A 21696-nucleotide genomic window follows, 5' to 3' on the forward strand; every position below is an offset into this window, starting at 1 on the left:
ACATCTTACTGTACAACATTTTTTATTACATTAGTATATATGGCAGATGTTTCTATACAAGCTTACATTGCATTCAAAGTTATCATAATATCATACATGCATCACGTAGCCGTGTATTAAAATGTATTCAGTTAGCCTGAAATGGCACAATGCACTCTATTGACAATAATGTCTTACAAAAATGTTAATGGAAAGAGATACAAAAATTTATACAAACAACATTTTAATATTTGAGGCATTCTTGGTTTAGCAGGACATCCATGTCTAAGAATTAACATAATCTTTGAAGGACAGAAATACCGTCTTATATTTTATTTCGCCCTTATATGATGCCCTTCCCACTAAACTGACTCACATTTAAATGTATCTTTGCATCACACTGCTTTCTCTAAATGCATTTGGATTTGAATGACTAATCAAACAATGAATAAAACAGGTACATCTACAATAACTTTAATTTCTGTAGAAGTCCAAAGCATAAGAAGAGTCTTTACAATATATATTTAAAGTATTTCTGTGAACTACTATGATATCGAAAAAATAATAATACATTGAATACAAATGCCAAGCAACGCAGTTTTAAATGAGCTAAACTTTGTCTGAGTGACATTTGACCTATTTTGTGTTTGTGTTATTGTGAGTTTACATGCAGGTCATTCACTTTAATATCTAAGTATATCTGTATTTCTGTGCCAAAGTTTTGCATTATTGTCTTGAACCAGAGAATCATAATATTGATCAAGTCTTATGTCTTGAGCGAATGGTCAGTTTACTGTATATTCTGCCTCTATTTACTTTTGGAGAGAGGTTCTGTTTGTTGTGCTGGTTGGACTTGGATCCAGCTGTTGGTGGAGGGTCAGTGTCCTACATTGAGCTCTGTGACGAACCGACACACACACACACACACACACATCTGTTCGGATCTCCAGCAGGAGACATAAAGACGGCTCTCAAACCATGTACAGGTTTCTTTCTCTGACGCTGATTTCACTGCTGGCTGTTTTCGGGCAGTATGTGATCGCAGGAGGACGCTTCGGGCGAACCATCAGCAGACCTTTTGGGTCGGTGCTGAAGGTCCATAATGGGATGCGATGGGGCACATGGGGTCAGAAAGAAATGTGTCCAACTGGAATGTACGCCACAGGTTTTAGTCTTAAGGTGAGTAACTATTACCGGTATACAGTTTAGTGGTTGTTAACCAAAACTGACTATTTACTTCCTTAATGTTTCTGATCTAATTGATTATTGTGAAGTTTTCACCTAATACCAGACTATAGGTCATGTTAAAGTTAATATATAACCAATAGTGAATTCTACAGTAGCACACTATATGATATTATTATAATATGGTATGTGTGCGATATTTTTATCATGGCACTGATACACATCTAAAAGTTATTCATTTTTCATGGGAACAAAATATTAAGTCAGATATTTGCAGACCATAAATGTTAGATCTTTCAATCAATAAATTGTAAAAAAAAAAAAAAAATATTGTAATTAATTGTTTTCTTATTTTTAAATTTGGCTACATTTGACCCTTTTTTCTTGCCATGAAAACAGCCATGGTAGCTTTATAAACACCAAAACAACATAAATTAAAAAAAAAAAACATATAGGTTTCATAATCTTCAGTATCTTAACTTCAATTGACAACTATTACATTTATATCCAACTTCGCAACCTAAATAAAAAACAAAAAAACAAAACTCAACTAATTTATTTTAGTAAAACACCATATGTAAAATATCCTTTCACACAGCTACAAACATTTTAGGATAATATATATAGTTTTATGGTTTTCATGTATTTCGTTTAATTTTTTTGATTTTCAGTTTTCATTTAGATTTTATGTTAGGTTATAGTTATTTCTAATTGTGTCATTTTAGTACTGAAACTTAATAGAAATGAGAAATATTTTCTTAAAGTGTAACTGTTTGACTGATTTCATTTGAGTTAATGTAAGTTCTTAGTTTTTGTTTTAGTTAACCATAATAACATCAACTGCTCAGTGTGACTATAAACCATGAAGTTATTAGTGCTGTTGTTTTTCTAAAGGTGGCAGGTAAGTGGGAATCTCTGCTGGTTGGTGATAACACAGCGCTCAATGGGATTCGTCTTCACTGCATCAACCCGTCCAAAGGCTCATCGGGCCCATACGAGGACTACGCCACAGTTCAGTCCGACGTAGGAAGGTGAAGAGTTTGAACTGGATGTAATACAGAAGCTCTGTGCCAAAACCTAGTGAGCTTTCTATACAGAGAGCATCTTTTGACAGAGTTGCTGCCTATGTAGAGCGCATCAAATCAGCCACTAATGAGGATCATTTCAATTAGATGCAGCCGTGTGCAAGACAGCATATTCGTTTTTCGAACAGAGCTGGCAACATCAAAGTGTTATGCTATCTCTTTTAAGCTGGATTTTTTATAAGGCAGCGTCTTTTTGCACTAAGTCTAAAGAGCATTTACACAAGTGCAAATAGACAGATTCTATTTACACTATGGTAAAATAGCAGGATTTACTGCTATTTATTGCAAATAGTATCTGTGCCTCATTATTGTAGTACATTATAAAACCATTTGCAATAATAACGTTTAGAATGTAAACTATTATTTTAATTCAAATTATTAAATGGACGCCACTTTATTGGGACAATAAAGCCCTCGCCACACCTACTTTAACTCTACCCAATACTTTATTTTCAGCGATTATTTCCTTAATTTTTATTGAAAATAATGGCCATTCCCATGTGATATTGAAAATATTTGAAATTTGCAGTACACTTAGTCATGTACATCACAGGGACTGTTGTTAGCTAACCGTGTTTTGACTTTTGACTAAACCAATCACGTTAGTGGGCGGATTAGTGTAAATAGCCTCTGTCAACAAGGTGGGCTATTTGAGCTTAGTGTAAATGGACACTCCATATTTATTAAGCTAACAAATAACTAGTTATACCACTAACGTTCCTTATCACGTTCTTTCCTTAGCTGGGGTAAATGGTCAGATATCAAATGGTGCTCAAGTGGATTTCTGACATCTTTTCAGCTGAGAGTGGAACCCTACCAAGGGACCTGGGACGACACGGCCGCAAACAATATCAGGTGATGAACTTATTTAATTTATGGCAACCAGATTTTCTAAAGCCACAGGATTCTGGAGCAAGAATGTGGTTCTCGCAGCATCCCATAACAAGCTGTATAAACACACCACTGCATGAGACTCATCTGACATGGATATGAAGTCACCCGGTCAAGCGTTTAGAGCTATTGAAATGCTTAGAGATGCACAGTTGGACTCATAGGCTAGCACTGGTTGTGATTATTGTGTGGTCATTGTATTTCCAGGTTTAACTGCAGTGGAAATGCCGAAATGCTGCAGGGATCCGGGATGTCGTGGGGCGAATGGGGCGACTGGAGCGAGAAGTGTGGAGGAAAGGGAATCTGTGGCATCGAGACGATGGTTGAGCAGCCGCAGGGAGTCGGAGACGACACGGCCCTAAATGATCTGCGCATGTACTGCTGTGATTGAATGATTGGTTGTTTCAGAAACAAATCATTTGGTTTAATTATATTACCTTAAAGTAGTGCTCAGCTAGTTTTGGGCAGATCTAAGAGTGAGACTTCTTCCCATTCACATTTAAAGGACAACAGCAACTGCATAGATCTTGAACATACTGAAGAATTTACTTATGTATTCCTCAGGTTTGTCATGAGATATGTTTTGTGCCTAGTAGTCAATTTATATAAAGTTACTACTTGTGATTTTTTTTAAAGGATATCATTAAAAAGGTGAAAGATGATGTATTTATTGAAGGTCTCCTCATGGGTCAGTTCTTACCTGTGTTAACTTAAAAAACTAGTTCCCTCAAAAAAAAAAATCTGTAATTTTACTCACCTTGATATTGTTGAGGTGAAATAGTTCTTAAATGGTTTTGGCCAGAATGAACTGGGCAGATCTAAAATGGATTTTTTTTTTAAATCATTCATATTTAAAAGAAGGCAACAACATAATCTAATTTTAAAAGATCTAGAAAATAAATAAAGAAACACCTCATACACTCCGTTGCTACTCGTGCTAGACATACAATAGGCTTTGGTCCTCTGAAGTAAGTTATGTCCGTTACTTTTGTCGGTTCTTATTTGACGCGAGGACTGATTTTTAAAAATGGGCGCGAATTATTCTAGTCGCGCCAAACTCCGCGGTTATGAACACGCACACTAGTGCAACGGTCGAGATTTCCGCTAGTAGTATTTTAACATTTCAGTCTGTTTTACCAACTATTATTTAAAGCGCTGAAAAGGCCAAAAATCAATACTACAGAACATCAAGGGTACTGACTTGTGTGCGTAGCCTACTATCCCTTTCAATAACCACAAATAATCAAACGTATCGCTCATATTGTAAAACTGAACCATCAATGCACTAATGGACAATGTTAACAAATTAACATGATACAATCATGATGAACTAAAAAGTATACCAGGTTTAACTTCTAAACAAAGATGCCAGTAAAGGGTCTGGGGTAACTATTCTGTGCTTATATGAAGGTCACTCATAACAGCTCAGAATAATTAAATTAAGTGGCTATTTTTGCTTTTATAAATTAAGACATTTGACTTAAAGTGACTTACCTTTGTAATTGTACTATTACTGTGAACATATTTGGAATTAATTTATACAAAAATAGTTTTTCCCCTTTTTTATAAATTAACTTAGGACCTCGACACGACACTTTAAATGACACAAAGAACTTTAGTTGATTATATTTGTTTTTATTGTTCAACAGGATGCCAAAAAAAAAAAAAAAAAAAGTTTATGAACATCATTCAAATAGTTTATTACTTGGCTAAGCTCTATTTTATGGTTCCAGAAGTAAGAAATAAACATCATCTTAGAAGAAAAGAAACATTAATGTGTAGGTAATGCCCTTCCTCACTGACCTGACTGAACATTTGTTCATTTGTTCTTTCTCAAGTAACATTTCTCCACGTGCTCAGACATTACTAACTCACACAGAAACATAAATGATTTATGAAAAATATAATACGTCATCACTCTTTGGGACTTTATGGTCCGTTTTATCATTCAGTGGAAATTCAGACTTTGTTTTCTTTGAATCGTTAACATTGTTTTGATATTCTAATGGTCACCAGTCAGGGCTCATAAGACATCATGTGATTTAAACTATAGAACTGGCTCATTTCAGATCTGCTGTACTTGATTGGTGAACTTAGGGTTTCTGTGCGAGTAGCGTGCTGAGTTTGATCTTGCCGTCCATAGACGCGGTGAGACAGGTGCCGCAGTCCATCGCCGTGCACCAATCAACTGTGACGACAGGCGCTTTATGACCCCCGAGAGACAAGACGCTTTCCAGACCAGTGTCCGCCTTATTCAACTAGACAAGAACAGAGCAGATATGAGGTTAAATCAGAAACATTAAACCTAAAACCATGAGTAAACATTCTGATACATGAACTAAGATAAAAATTAACTGAAAAAAAAATAAAATAAAATAAAATAATAATAATAATAATAATAATATATATATATATATATATATATATATATATATATATATATATATATATATATATATATATATATATATATATATATTAAGAGAAAACATATTTTATTACAGCTATAGTTGCCAAGGCAGCATTTCTTATTTTAGCTGAAATACTAAAATAACTAAAACAGATACCAAATTTAATAAAAACAATTTAGATATTTAAAATAATAATAATAATAATAATAATAATAATAATAATAATAATAATAATAATAATAATAATAATAATAATAATAAAAATGGACTATGGAATAAAAAACTATGGAATAAAAAAAATGTTAGCTGAAATAAAATTAAAAATAAACTTATTTCAGTTAGCTGCTAAAGTAGCATTTCTCATTTTTGTCGAAGTACTAAAATAACTGAAACCAAAACTGAAATAAACTTGATAAAACTAATTAGACATATTAAAAAAAGAAATTAATAAAATTAATAAAACTAAAGAAGAAAAAATAAATGTTATTGAATCAATTGAATCAAATATAAAAGTTAAGTAAAGGCAGCATTTTTCAATTTGTTTAGTTTAAGTTAAAGTACTAAGATAACTAAAACATAAACAAAAATAACGCTAAATAGACTAAATAAAAAAGCAAAAAAAAAAAAAAAAAGATAATAATCCAACAAAATGACTAAAAATTGAATATGAAAACACAAAAAAATTACCTCATTATTCTATCAAACTATATCAATGATACTAAAACAACCCTGGTTTGTCCACCGTTTTCTTCCCGTTAAAGTGGGAGCTGCCAATTTTTTAATTCTATGGGTCTGGGTTCCGGTCTCTATTTTTAGCTGAAGCAAACAGTTTGTTTTGCTACTGGTTTAAGCTGGTCTGACAGGTGTGAGAGGTTGGTAAATGTATTTTTACCCGGTAGATAACTCCTCCGCTGCTGGAGCAGGTGAGCACATGTTGCCCCTCAGAGTCGAAAGCGAAGAGTCGACCTCGTGGAACCTGAACCTGTTTATAACCACTGTAACCCGACAGGACAAACGGCCCCACGGCATCCTGGGACAGCGAGTACTCCGACTGTTTCACGCCACAGCGATGGATATTCCACTGAACAAACTGACAACAAAACATGACGTTTAGCGATGAATCTACACTTAACTCTAGATATTCCTACAAAAATCCCAAATTTCCCATCACCTTCCCATCCTCTCCGATGCTGAAGACGGTGTTCTCGTCGTAGCTGAACTCCACGCTGTACACTTCACCATCATGAGCCTTCCAGCTCAATGCACTCTCATAGCGCTGCATGTCTACAGAGAAACACAGCAGAAACAAACACTTCAATATTGCACAATAAATGTGAGACATATGAAGTTAAAAAAGGATTCATATCCAGTGATATTATCAACTGAACTGCATTGACACCATCGGATGAGAACAAAATATAACTGATTTTAAACTGAACTGAGCCGAATATCTATATAATAAACTGACGAACATTTCTGTCAATTTAATTTGTTTCATAACTGATGGACTTTGAAACACGGATACTGTAATTGAACTGAATTGAATCAACATGGAAATGAACTGAAACAAAGTTCAACTAAACTGTGCTGAAAAATTACTCTATTGTCTTCTACAGAGCTCCTTAATAGCTGAAATAGAATATGTTTCATAGTTGATTAATTTTGCAACTGAACTAACCCGAGGTGGAAAATCACTCTATTGTCTTCTGAAGAGCTGCTTTATTGCTGAAATGGAATTGATTTCATAATAATTAATTTTGCAATGAATTTATTACTGAACTGAATCAGCATTGAACATTAAAATAAATTAAGTTGAATAATGACTATTTTTGAATTTGTTTTATAATTAATGCACTTTAGATATCAACTCTGTTATTAAACTGAACTGAATCAATACTGAACTAAATTAAGCTAAATAATTAAATTATTGTCATCCGTTAAGCTGCTGTACTGCTAAAATTGAGCTTTAAAATTGCAACACAATTGATTAATTTTACAAGACTGATACAGTTATTGAACTCAACCGAATTAACAATAAACAGAAATGAACCAAAATTGAACTGAACTGATCAGAAGAGTGAATATTGTTTACTGTAGAGCTGCTTTAAAAACTGAAATTGATCAATTTCATAATTTATCAATTTTGTAACATTGTCACTACACTGATTTGAATTAACACTGAGTTTAAAAATGAATGTTTTTGAATTTGATTTACAATTTATAAAACTTTGGAACATCGACACACTGTTATTGAACTGAACAGAATTTGGAACTTTGGAACACTAACAATTAACTGAATTGAGCTGAAATAAAAATAATGACACTACTGTCTTCTGTAGAGCTGAACAGCTGAAATTAGAAAGCGTCTCACCGAACAGTCGTATCATCCCGTCTGCGGCTCCGGTCACCAGCAGGTTTCCGTTGTGGTTAAACGCCGTACAGTTTATAGCGACCGGCCCCCGGCTCCAGCGCAAACTGCAGCTGAACACATCAAGAAAATCATCATTAAAACAACATAAGGTTTACCAATGTGCTGTACAATACCAACAGCTAATAAAAAATGAGACCAACATCTCTGAGAGGAAAAAGACTGATAAATAAATAAGCAAATAAAACAAACATCACAGGAGAAAACGAGGACCACTTTGCTAGACCAATCTGTTGAGCCAAAAGCTAATTCTAATCAATACAATATCAAATTTATTTTAAAAGAGCCCAATGTTGGTGAAAGTTCTTTGACTGAATGGTTCTTCTATGCCATCGCTATATTGCTAATTTACAATTACATACAAGTTGCATGTAAGTTGTATACTCGCACCTGCATACATTGAGTTTTCAGTCATTGCATTTCTTTGTTAGTGTCATTTGGCTCCAGTACCTGCTGTTTGACGGTTTTGGTGTCCCACAGCAGCAGCTGTCCGGATACGGGAGCCGAAACTCGTGCATCGCCCTCCATCACAACACCAGAATGAGCAGCTTGAGCCGCGGCGGAGCAAACGAACGACGTTCCGCTCGGACTGCAGGCCAGCGACAGGATCCTAAACACACAGGAAGCTCAGTGGAAGAGGAATCTACTGCATGTTTACTGTATACTGTCATCTACTTTTAAAAACAAAAATCCTGGTGCATTATGGGTAATCTGTGAGGGCTCACCGTGGATGGACGTCGTCTATTGTCATCTCGTACAGGTTCTTCTTGGCCTCTGTGTCGTAAAGTTTTACTGTACCGACGCCACTGCCGAGCAACAGCTATAGGAGGAAAACACCACATAAACCAATAAAACCAAGCAAATACTAGTAGTTTTTACCAGAACTGTTCAAAATAATAACAATGCTTTAATAATTTAATTCAGCAAGGATGCATTAAATTGCACAAGTGCCAGTAAAGATATCTATAATGTTACAAATAAAAAATAATATTTCATATAAATGCTGTCCTTTTGAACTTTCTATTCATCAAAGAATCCTGAAAAATAAAATGCATCATGCTTTCCACAAAAACAGTTTTCAACATTGATAATAATCAGAAATGTTTCTTGAGAAGCATATTATTCTGATTTCTGAAGATCATGTGACACTGAAGACTGGAGGAATATGCTGAAAATACAGCGGAGCATCACAGAAATAAATTACATTTAAAAATATATTCAAATCAGGGTTATTACAGTACAACTAAAAAAAGAAACACACATTTTCATCACTTGGTTTTTGTTTTATTTTAACCTGAAGAACTAAAAAACATAAAGGTAGATAAACAAAATAATAATAAAAAATAATAAATGACTAAACACCAACAAAAATTTAAACAAAATGTAAAAAAAAATAAAATCTAATTCATATTGTTAACAAAAACTCTAATATTACATCAATTATAATAAAATAAACAGATAAAACAAATAAAACATCCATTATTTTAAAATGTACTAATATTTCACAACATTATTGCAGAAGAAACTTTTCAAAAATCTCATCAAACCCAAACATTTTGGTAGAGTGTAATTGTTTTTAATAGAAACATTTACAGCTTAAATATATTTAATATGCTTATTTGCACTCCTTAAAAGCTAAAATCTAAAATAGCTAAATCTATTTACCAGTGTTTGTTCACCAAAAAAACGTAATTACCAGTCTGTCGGGTTTGGCTGCCCATTCTAGAGAGAGCAGAGGGGACTTGGACATGATAGTGGCTTTGGTTTGCATGATGGGATTGAAAGCCCAAACCTTCACCACACCATCCACATCCAGACTGGCCACTCTCCTGCCCGAGCAGTCCACCCTGAAAACACAAACATGAGACTAAAAAACCAAAAAGGACTGACATAGTTCAAAAATTGTTTCTGCTGCATGAACAGCTATATTCGATGTTGGTTATCTACACTCACCTGCAGTGCATGATGGATGAGTGATGCTCTCCGTACTCATCCTGACTGAGTTTAATGAAGGGCTGCTCCACTGCAGCTCCGCCCACTTCACAGACTCGCGTCTGATTGGTGGATTCTGTTTGATCAGGAAGAGCTTCGGTTTGAGAATCTGGATCAGAATCAGTTTTCTTCTCCATGCTCTGTGGAGATCAGAAACACGATAACGTTCTAGACAGACCCGGCATGATGTTTTTGGCATGTTTAATATCCAACCTGAGATAACAGCAGTGACCTCGCACTCCCATGATGCACTACAAAAGAAACAAAGTTCAACCTTCATTCTCAAACCTCTTTTATATTTGTATATATCTTAATATTGTGTTATAATCTATAAATATATATTTTTGGAAATACTTTACAATAAGTTAAAGTCCGTTTGTTGCCATTAGATTACTAACAAATAAAAATACCTCTAAAGCATTTCTTAAACTTAATGTTAAATTCAACATCTACTGATGCATTATTAAGATCAAATGTTCTATCTGTTAATATTATTTAAAGGACTTAATTAGGTTTTTTTTATATCTTTAAAAAAATGATTAAAGATAAAAGTATATTTCAACCCAATGTATAGCATGTTATTTTCCAGGAAATTAATCTGAACATCGGACAAACCTAGGCTTAATATTCTTGTTTAATTTTGTTGACAAGAGTTAAAGATTTTTACATAGGGGTTTTTGGATATCTATTTTTATCACTCCATAAATCAGAAAGTTTTGTCAACAGACATTAAAAAAAAACACATTTTGCCATGTTTTTAGGGATAAAATGTAAAAAAAAAAAAAAAAAAATTATCAAATGAATAATATATGAACAAACCCCTCAGTAAAAACCTTCAGAATATAGAGAGGAATAAAACTCTAACTTTTGGTGTATGTAAGTTTAGCTGAAGTAGAGAAACAAACTCACAACCATTAAAAATATGTTTTTTTCGCCATGTTTTTATGAATTAAAATGTCATATTAATCAGTTTGATTGATATATCAAAAAAAACCCTCAGTAAAAACCTTCAGAATATAGAGAGGAATAAAACTCTAACTTTTGGTGTATGTAAGTTCTGCTGAAGTAGAGAAACAAACTCACAATGATTAAAAATATGCTTTTTCGCCACATTTTTAGGAATAAAGTGTGATATTCATCAGTGTGAATGATATATTAACAAACCACACAGTAAAAACCTTCAGAATATAGACAGGAATAAAACTCTAAGTTTTGGTGTATGTAAGTTCTGCTAAAGTAGAGACACAAACTCACAACCATTACAAATATGCTTTTTTGCCACTTTTTTAGGAATAAAGTGTGATATTCATCAGTGTGAATGATATATGAACAAACCCCACAGTAAAAACCTTCAGAATATAGACAGGAATAAAACTCTAAGTTTTGGTGTATGTAAGTTCTGCTAAAGTAGAGACACAAACTCACAACCATTAAAAATATGCTTTTTCGCCACTTTTTTAGGAATAAAGTGTGATATTCATCAGTGTGAATGATATATGAACACACCCCACAGTAAAAACCTTCAGAATATAGACAGGAATAAAACTCTAAGTTTTGGTGTATGTAAGTTCTGCTAAAGTAGAGACACAAACTCACAACCATTACAAATATGCTTTTTTGCCACTTTTTTAGGAATAAAGTGTGATATTCATCAGTGTGAATGATATATGAACAAACCCCACAGTAAAAACCTTCAGAATATAGACAGGAATAAAACTCTAAGTTTTGGTGTATGTAAGTTCTGCTAAAGTAGAGACACAAACTCACAACCATTAAAAATATGCTTTTTCGCCACTTTTTTAGGAATAAAGTGTGATATTCATCAGTGTGAATGATATATGAACACACCCCACAGTAAAAACCTTCAGAATATAGAGGAATAAAACTGCAAAGTTTGATGCATGTAGGTTCTGCCGAAGTGGAGAAAAAACTTTTAAAAGTATGGATTAGAATTTAAATTGACATGCTCAAATAGATAAAGTGCAATTTTAAATTAAACACTTAAATGTGCATTTCGGATGTTTTCTTTTCACTTGTCTTTAAACAATTTTTTATCAAAGCAAAATATCCAAAAATCTAAAAATTTGATTTCTTTGTGAGATTAGTAGTGCATTTCCTCATAAAATATCATCTTGTATCTTTGTTCTTTGTTATTTTATTGAGATTCAAATAGATTTTATTGTTTTAGATCAAAGTTACAATCATGATTCATCCGAAGGCTGGTTAGTTTGAGTTATGGATCAGAACATTTAACATCCTTATGGAGAAAATGAACAAGAAATGTTCTTCTCAAACCAAAAGCACTGAAATAGTGTGTGGCTACTGTTGTGCCAGTGTCAGACACTGAAGACAGAAAGACAGAAGGGCCTTTGTTTGGCTCTGGTGGATGTTTTCTCAGACCTGTTGTGGGAGTTTGGAGAGCAGCTCTTTTCTCTCTTTCTCGTGGTCATGCTGTCGTCTCTTTAGGGAATGACCTGTGGCCAAATCCACCGTCGCAGTGGAAACAGAGGGCATCTTCAAGTCTTTAGCAGAAGGCAGATCTTTTGCTTTCACAGGCTTGTGAAAAAAAAACACAGACAGAAAAACCATCAGATTAGCAGAAAAACATACTGCAACGAAGTGCTGGGCTCTCTGGAATAGTTACAAGAAAAAACTAAAACAAACAGACAAAAAAAGTAATGCAAAGCTAAATAATTAACATAAAAAAATTACAATAAAAAAAAAGTATTAAAATTTTATTAAAATACATAATAAAAAAAACTGCACAGAGCTTAATAATGTAACTTAACAAAAAAATAATTAGTTTAAAAAAAGAAATAATACAGTTATCATTAACAGTAAAAATTAACAATATTTAAATGATTTTCATAATAATGAAAATAAAATACATAAAATAAAATTAAAATAAATAAACTTTAAAATTAGATTATAGTAAATAAAAATTACAGTACATCTAACACTACAATACATTAATGAAGTTTAATTAAGTGAAACTAAATATTTCCTAAATAATATTTGTATAACATATATTTTTTCACAGTATAAATTAGTTCTATTTACATCTTTATATATGCTTTTTACATTTTAGGAGTGGTGTCCTTCATCTAAACATGGATGAATAATTGTAACCACAATTAATAATATAACACTTATCAATTCATTGCTACAATACGCATTTTAAATTTGGTTATAATTATTTACGGCACAATATGATGTATTGCAACACACATTATGAATAATTATAATGCTTTTAATAACCCTTTATAATTGCCCAAGTCAACATTTCTTTAAAAAAATATATATATATGTTAAAATGAAAACAGAAAATACCAAACCAACAATGCTTCTAAAATACAGATTGTGCTTTACCTGCGTGGCAGTGGGGTCCTTCCGGCCCAGCGAGGCCTGTGTGGGCGAGGATTGTGGCCCCGGGGCCGTTTTCCCAGGGGCCCGTCGGGTCTGAGGGAGGAAGGTGGAGAAGAAGTTTCTGGTTGGCGTGGTCATGTTGACGTTCCTCTGACTGAACACGAGATCTCTAAGAGAAAACAGACGAAACATCGCTCACGTTTCTGAAAACACACACGCACACACACACACACACACACACTAGCTGATCTCCCGCTCACTTCCCCTCCTCTGTTTACCCTGTTCCTGGTTTCATTGCCTTGATTCTCCAGTAAATCACACAAAGAGGCTTTTTGTCAAGAATCGCTGCAGTCTGATTGTATAAAATGTGATTTAATTTTCACAAAGAGCTTGCAGAAATTACCTTTACATCTCATTTAGATGTTTATTGTGCAAATACATTGTTTCAAATCTATACAATGAAGCTTTGATTTCATATTTGACTCATACTGTCACATGATTTCCTCAAATCAAATGCACTGATCCCGAGATGATCTGAATCGCAGTGAATGCAGAGAAAAGATCACAAACACGTCAAATCAAGTGACATTTCAAGTGAACGTTTATTCACTAATCAAACTCGGTCAGTCTCATTATAATAAGTTAATATAGCTGTATTGTGTGAAGTGGTTAAAAGCGGATGATTGAGGTCCTAAAGTCTCCTCACAGCTCAGTGTCGCCCAGTCGGTCCATGTGCTGGACGTAAGGTGGTAGCTTGTGATGGACCATGTCCTCGTCTTTCTTCTGTCGCCATTCTACTTGAAGAGCAAATAACTGGAAGCAATGGAGATATTTATTACGCACAAATGCATCTCTACCAAATACTACCCTGTTTCCATTGGGAGTGCATCATCTAACCAAGCAGTGAGCTGAACAATCATATTTTACATTATGTTTTACTGAAATATTTTTTATTTATTTAGTATGACCTTGAAATAATATAGTATTATTATTTTATTTTATATAATAATATATGCTTATATATATATATATATATATATATATATATGATTAGTTTTTTAAATTAATAACCAAAATTTATATATTTATAAAATTATTAAAAAAATATTTACAAATGACTATTTTTAATATAGATTTATATATAACAAATTAATTAATTAATGCATATTTTAACAATTTCAATTATTAATCACTTTGAATTCATTATCAGCAAAAATTATGTAATACTTCTAGTGTCTTGAGTGTAAAAAAGGCACAATACAAATAAAATGCATTTAATTATTAAGAAAATAACACATATATGAATTATATCATTAGCATAAATTATGTAGGACTGCCTTAAATTAATATATTTTTTACAGTGTTATTATTTGTATTATTATTATTTAATTTATTATTGCTTATTTCATTGTTATTATTGCATTATATGATGTATACATTTACTAAATACTATATTTATTAATATATTAATGGTATTTTTAACTGTACATTTGTATAAATTCAGTACAAATCGTCAGTATAATTTTTATTATCATTTATCTATTTATTAACAGCACTTTTATTATTAATAATAATTATATAACCATTTAATTATTTAGCATTTAGTATTAAAACTATATTATTTGGATTGATTTATTAGAGTTATTTTATATATTACTGAATATTATATTAATTATTAATAATATTTCGAATTATTGAACAGTATAAATTCATTCTCAGCATCGTTTAAGTGCCAGATTGCACTCGTTATATATTTGCCTTTCACTCTAGTCATCTGGACTTCTATCTCTCTAAACTACTGAACAGTGAAGACCTCACCATCTGCCTGAGCTCCTCGTTCTCCTCCTGCACAGTTTTGATTCTCTGTACTTCATTGTCGAAGCTCAAGAGCACAGGCTGGGGTGAAGATGTTAAGGAATGCACATCTACAATCTGTTCATGAGTGTCATTTCTAGGCATCGGGGTCACACTAATGCTATTGAAAGAGCTGAGGTGTTTGGATATGCATGCACTGGAAGAGGACGCTCAGGAAGTTGTGCAGAGACACCAGGAACGTGTCGGCCCACTGCCGGGAGAAATACGGAGAGAAGGAGGGATTCTGCTCCGGCGCTGGGATGAAGGGCAGAGCGAACCAATCACGCCACTCCGGCTGAGTCTGCAGCTCCAGAGCCTGCTTCTGGAAAAACTCCTGCGTCTTCTCCGGAGTCTTCGTCTGAGACACACGAGATATAGAGATATATAAGACATCAGTCTTCCACTGAGAAACTATACTGAGCAGAAGAGACTGACACAGGACACTTTCATTTATTATTATTGTTGTTATTCGACATTATCATTTAAAACTACTACTATTATTATTTCATAGTTAATACATATGTTATTTAATGCTATTTATGTTACCTATTATAGTCATAAATAATATTTGTATTTATTGACCAGTATAAATTTGTTATTAGCAACAATTTAGTACTACCTGGAAATAATACAGCTTTTTTTATTGCATAATTATTTTTTTTATCATTCGTTTTTCTTTTTTAATTTATTGTTTATATGAGAAAATATAAGCACATATTGACGACTATTATTTAGAATTTTGTATAAATATTTATTATTATTTTATGTTAAACATATCTTTTCAAATATTATGTTTATTAATATTATTAATGATGCATTTTCGCATTAGAATAAAATTAGTACTTGGAAATAATATAGTTTTTTATTAAGCTGTTATTCATCAATTTTTTTATATTAAATATCTTTATATAAATGAAAAACATTTTATTATTAATATTTAATGTTACTTTTATTATGATTTATAATTGGATGAATAATACTTATACTTAATATATTATTTATTATGTATTAGTGAATAATATATTAATGATATTTTCAATGATTTATATATATATATATATATATATATATATATATATATATATATATATATATATATATATATATGTAATTATAGCTCGGTATAAATTCATTATTGTCATTAATTAAATTTAGTATCACCTTGAAATATTTTAGCTAATTATTAACTTAATTATCAGCATAGATTATATTTTCAACTACACTGAAATAAAATAATTTTATTATTTATTATTGTGTTTTTTTAATTATAATTTATTTTTAGATATTAGTTAAATTTAGTAAATTATATTCAATTATATTTTGTATTATAGATCATTATTTCATAGATTAAATATAGAACTACACGGAAATAATGTAGTGCTTTATTGCATAACATTAACAAAACGAGAAGCGAAATCTGTGTAATGTCATGAAAATGGCACAACAATACTATTTGACCAAAAATAGGCTTAATTATTTAAAATGCAAAATAGGTTTTCTTGTTTTTCTCTGTTGATCTGTGTGTGAAATATGAGCTGGAGCACCTGAATGGTGTGAATGACGTAGAAGCGGTACAGACTGGTCCTCAGTTTGTTGACGGTGGGTCTGTAGACGTCCTCCAGTCTGGAGAAGAGCCTGCGGTCCAGATACGCCCAGTACTCCTTCAGACCGGTCAGATCATAACTCTGGATCAGCTGCTGGAGCTGATCGATGATCTTATCAACCTGACATAAAACACCAGTCAACAATCCAGCAATGGATGTGAATGGGTGCCGTCAGAATGAGAGTCCAAACAGCTGATAAAACATCACAATAATCTACAGCACTCCAGTCCATCAGTTAACATCTGGAGAAGACAAACGCTAAAACAAATCCAGCATTAAGATGTTTTTACTTTCAAACCGTTGCTTTTGACCAAAATATGACTCCATAATCCATAATAATGCTTCATTCAGTGAAAAAGTGCATCTCTTGTTGCCTCTCATATTAGTTTAGATCTGTTTAAACGCTGCTTGATCTGTGCAGATTTCTCTCCTGATTCAGACCAGAACACTTTTTCACTGGAGGAAGCGTTATTCTGGATTATAGACTCTAGGTGTTTGAGTTAAAAACGTCTTAATGCTATATTTGTTTCTGCTTTTGTCTTCTCCGGATGTTTACTGATGAACTGGAGTGCTGTGGATTATTGTCATGTTTTTATCATGTCTCATTCTGACGGCACCCATTCACTGCAGAGCAACCAAGCGACGCAATGCTACATTTCTCCAAATCTGGCAAAGAAACAAACTCATCCTTAATCTTAGATGTCTTGAAGGTGAGTGCATTTAAAAATTTGGGGTGACTTATTCCTTTAAGAGAGCAGTAACGTGCATTTGACGTTTGCATGATCATGCATACTCATACTTCAATGCACTTATCTACTAAACCGTATATATGTGTGTTTATTATGTCCTGTTGCTCTTCAGTCCTGCACACAAAGCTTCTGCAGATCAGATCAGATGAATGCATGCATCTGCACACATGAACTCACTCTGAAGCCTTTCTCTTTGTCTGATTTGATCTCTGAGTCCAGGTGCTTCAGTGTGCTGGTGAACCCGCGATAGAGCAGATAATCTCGGACCAGATCATCCGTCCTCTCCACCGCAGAGGCCATCTTCACACGTCTCCTGATGCGCGCACACCTAAACAATGCACATCTGGCAACACAGAACATACACAATGCGCATAATACATGCAATATAAAAACCGCATTTTACATGCATGATTATTTTGCCGAGTAATAGCAATAAATGAGTTGATATGCAAAGTGATAGTGTTATCAGCAAAGATGAGCTCGGGTATGACACGATGTGTTTACTACATCGTTACAAACCATATAGTCGCGTATAAATAAATAAATGCAATGAAAATATTTTGGATATAAACACAGTGATTAAAACAAACGAAGCTTTTACCTGATTAATAAATGTTTGGTGCGACTCTTCCTGTTTTCAGCTTCTAGTCGTCATGTGATTGCAAGCGACATGTGACCGACTTGTGCGGATGACGTCAGCTGACGGGCGCGCCGCCGTCCGGGCGCGCCGCCGTTCACACCCGCCAGAGGGCGCGCGCCGTGCGTGCTATACAGCAAAAACCCTCAATAAAGTAATTTAATAACGCTAATAAACTCATGAAATACAATAAATCTCTGTCTTCATAGATTATTCTCAGAGTACTGAAATACTTTATTAAAATAACCTTACTTAGACACTTATATAAAACTCTTAATAACTAATGCATGCATGCATAAGACATAAAATCCTATAGGGCCTCTGTTATGATCTTAATGGTTTCTCCTAGACAGCAATGGGCTCCATGATGAAAGAGCAAAGCTGAACAATAACGTATTCAGCAGAAGCACCTGAGGTGTTTGAGCCGCATAGAAAGCTGATGTTATACGGCTGATTTTCATGCTGCTCATTTTACTGTCACGGTTGAATAATCAAACACAAGGCTAGTGTTAGTGATGGAAAGAGGAGGGTCAGAGACAGGCTGAAGGCTATATTAACTTGTCCTGAATTCAATTTGGTGAATCTGCTGTCTTGAAACAAGATTATTCTGATGAAAACACTCAAAAAACACAGCAATGTCCGACTTTGAAAACTATAAATATGAAGAGTCCAAACAACCAATTAAAGAGTTACTCCAAATTTCACAAAAAGCTTATGCACATTATTGTAAGTCAGGCATTAAAGTGAGTTGCTGTTTTTGTTGCAAAACAGATTTTGTAACCCACTGAATGTCGTAAATTTTATTATCTTACTCTTTTGGTCAAAAATATTCCAGCCAATTTCGACACAAACCCAGCAAAACCCTTCCTTTCTACTTTTATTACTTCCTCATTGAGTCTAATTGGCATTGATAAACAATTAAAAGCTATTGCCTCTCCACATTAGCAGTTCCCATGGAGACAGAGCGCTGATGCCATGTGAACACAGATCTTCACAGATCTCATGATTAGTGAACAGAACTAGTGTGTGCTAGAGAGTGTGTGCTAGAGAGTGTGTGCTAGAGAGTGTGTGTGCTAGAGAGTGTGTGTGCTAGAGAGTGTGTGCTAGAGAGTGTGTGCTAGAGATTGTGTGCTAGAGAGTGTGTGTGCTAGAGAGTGTGTGTGCTAGAGAGTGTGTGGTAGAGAGTGTGTGCTAGAGAGTGTGTGCTAGACAGTGGTGTGCTAGAGAGTGTGTGCTAGATAGTGTGTGCTAGAGAGTGTGTGTGCTAGAGAGTGTGTGCTAGAGAGTTTGTGCTAGAGAGTGTGTGCTAGAGAGTGTGTGCTAGATAGTGTGTGCTACTGCTAGAGAGTGTGTGTGCTAGAGAGTGTGTGCTAGAGAGTGTGTGCTTAGAGAGTGTGTGCTAGAGAGTGTTTGCTAGAGAGTGTGGGCTAGAGAGTGTGTGCAAGAGAGTGTGTGCTAGAGAGTGTGTGCTAGAGAGTGTTTGCTAGAGAGTGTGTGCTAGAGAGTGTGTGCTAGAGAGTGTTTGCTAGAGAGTGTGGTGCTAGAGAGTGTTTGCTAGAGAGTGTGTGCTAGAGAGTGTGTGCTAGAGAGTGTGTGCTAGAGAGTGTGTGCTAGAGAGTGTGTGCTAGAGAGTGTTTGCTAGAGAGTGTTTGCTAGAGAGTGTTTGCTAGAGAGTGTTTGCTAGAGAGTGTGTGCTAGAGAGTGTGTGCTAGAGAGTGTGTGCTAGAGAGTGTGTGCTAGAGAGTGTGTGCTAGAGAGTGTTTGCTAGAGAGTGTGTGCTAGAGAGTGTGTGCTAGAGAGTGTTTGCTAGAGAGTGTGTGCTAGAGAGTGTGTACTAGAGAGTGTGTGCTAGAGAGTGTGTGCTAGAGAGTGTGTGCTAGAGAGTGTGTACTAGAGAGTGTGTGCTAGATAGTTAGAGAGTGTGTGCTAGAGATCGTGTGCTAGATAGTGCGTGCTAGATACTGGCAGTAGTGTGTCATTCAGTTACAGTTTAGTGAAGGTTTGTTGTGGGTTTAAGGTGAGTTTGTTTGGGTGTTTGTGAAGTTTTGGAGTTATGCAATCACTGGATAGATGGATTTATCTTTCTTAAGTGATGCTTTCATTTAGGTCGGCATGCTTGTCAAATTAGATTTGTAAATTAGTTCAACACAGAGAGTTCATTGTTGTCGCACAAAGAGCATGTAAGCACAGGAAGACCTGCAGATGCTTTCTTAATGCATCTTTAAACTCTTTAATGCAGTCTATTAAATGAGAGAAAAATTAAAAATATGTTTGCTTTTAAATATTAGCTGTAGTATTAAATGTACCTGATTGGCAACAGAAATGGTTCTCAATTTATTTATTTATTTATCTGCAAAAAAAATAGATGACTGAAAGGTTATGGTTAATATTATGCATTATAAATTATATATTTATTACACATAAAAAAATATTATATGTTAAATTTATAGCTATTGAATAATATTTTGTTATATAATTATTTTATAAGTATAATAATGAATTCAATTAATTATAATAAAAATAATGCAAAAATATAATATTATTTAAATTAAAAAATACATTTACATTGTAATTATAAAAAATAAATAATTATAAGAAATGTTTATATATATATATATATATATATATATATATATATATATATATATATATATATATATATGAGAATATATGTATGTATGACTAAAACTAGGATTTTTTTGCTTCTCAATTTGTTTTATATATTATTTTAGACATTTTATCTATTGAATTTACACTGTAAAATAATTATAAGAGGAAAAATTTGTATTTATCTTTTCCTTTTTTATTCACAAGTGATAACTTTATTTTGAAGCCAATATGTTTTAAAATATTATACAATTATAGAAATAATATACAATTTCAACTCTAAGTAAAAATACGAAGAAAAGTAAACAGTCGTCAAAACATCATAATTTATGAAATATTATCATGTTTTTTCTTTTTTCTTTAAGTGTATGTATAATATGACTAAAATTAGAGTTTTTGCTTGTCAAAATGTATTTATATTTTATTCATTATATTTTTTATGTTTTATATATTGAATTCACACTGTACAAATAATTATAACAGAACAAATTTAAAACAAATCCACAATGCAGATACATTTATTTTTATCTGAAGAGAAAATATGCACCTTTTAGTCATCTTTTTTCCTATATTTGACTAAAATACGTTTTTTTTAATAAGTGATTATGATATTATACAAAAAATATTGTTTTAAAATATTATAAAGTTAAATAAATAACATATAAAGTAAAATAGTAAAAATACAAAGAAAAAATACAAAGAAAAAAATACAAAGAAAAAAAAAACAGTGCAATGGTACCTTTTTACATTTGAGTTCATTTTTATAGTCTATGGATCTGATTGCTCAGGTTGATTGGGCACTCCAGTAAAGAACGTCATCATCTGATTAATATTCATGAGCGAATGTCCAATGATCGCGCTGCAACCTGTTGTTGGCGTTCACTCGGCGCTAGGACCCGGATCAGAGC

The 21696-nt window shown here is 33.3% G+C and overlaps 2 protein-coding genes across 2 annotated transcripts; one reads left to right on the forward strand and one right to left on the reverse strand.

Annotated features, from left to right (window-relative positions):
* Nucleotides 1-847: 847 nt before the first annotated feature.
* LOC113082895 (vitelline membrane outer layer protein 1-like) lies at nt 848-3811 on the forward strand. The gene is made up of 4 exons (XM_026254306.1): nt 848-1158; nt 2059-2195; nt 2991-3104; nt 3348-3811. The coding sequence occupies exons 1-4, from the start codon at nt 958-960 to the stop codon at nt 3529-3531; spliced, it is 636 nt and encodes a 211-aa protein (XP_026110091.1). The 5' UTR covers nt 848-957; the 3' UTR covers nt 3532-3811.
* A 1013-nt stretch (nt 3812-4824) lies between these two features.
* Nucleotides 4825-18238, reverse strand: LOC113082886 (WD repeat-containing protein 91-like). Its single transcript, XM_026254294.1, is given in 17 exon segments — nt 4825-5398; nt 6444-6641; nt 6723-6835; nt 7923-8010; nt 8012-8032; nt 8430-8589; nt 8705-8799; nt 9676-9826; nt 9933-10111; nt 12372-12527; nt 13341-13506; nt 14044-14150; nt 15156-15238; nt 15342-15549; nt 16736-16915; nt 17722-17887; nt 18146-18238. Coding segments are annotated over 16 exon segments (2193 nt in total). The 5' UTR covers nt 17845-17887; nt 18146-18238; the 3' UTR covers nt 4825-5233.
* Nucleotides 18239-21696: the final 3458 nt, after the last annotated feature.

Source organism: Carassius auratus, unplaced genomic scaffold (assembly GCF_003368295.1).
Source record: "Carassius auratus strain Wakin unplaced genomic scaffold, ASM336829v1 scaf_tig00037076, whole genome shotgun sequence".
NCBI classification, from domain to species: domain Eukaryota; kingdom Metazoa; phylum Chordata; class Actinopteri; order Cypriniformes; family Cyprinidae; genus Carassius; species Carassius auratus.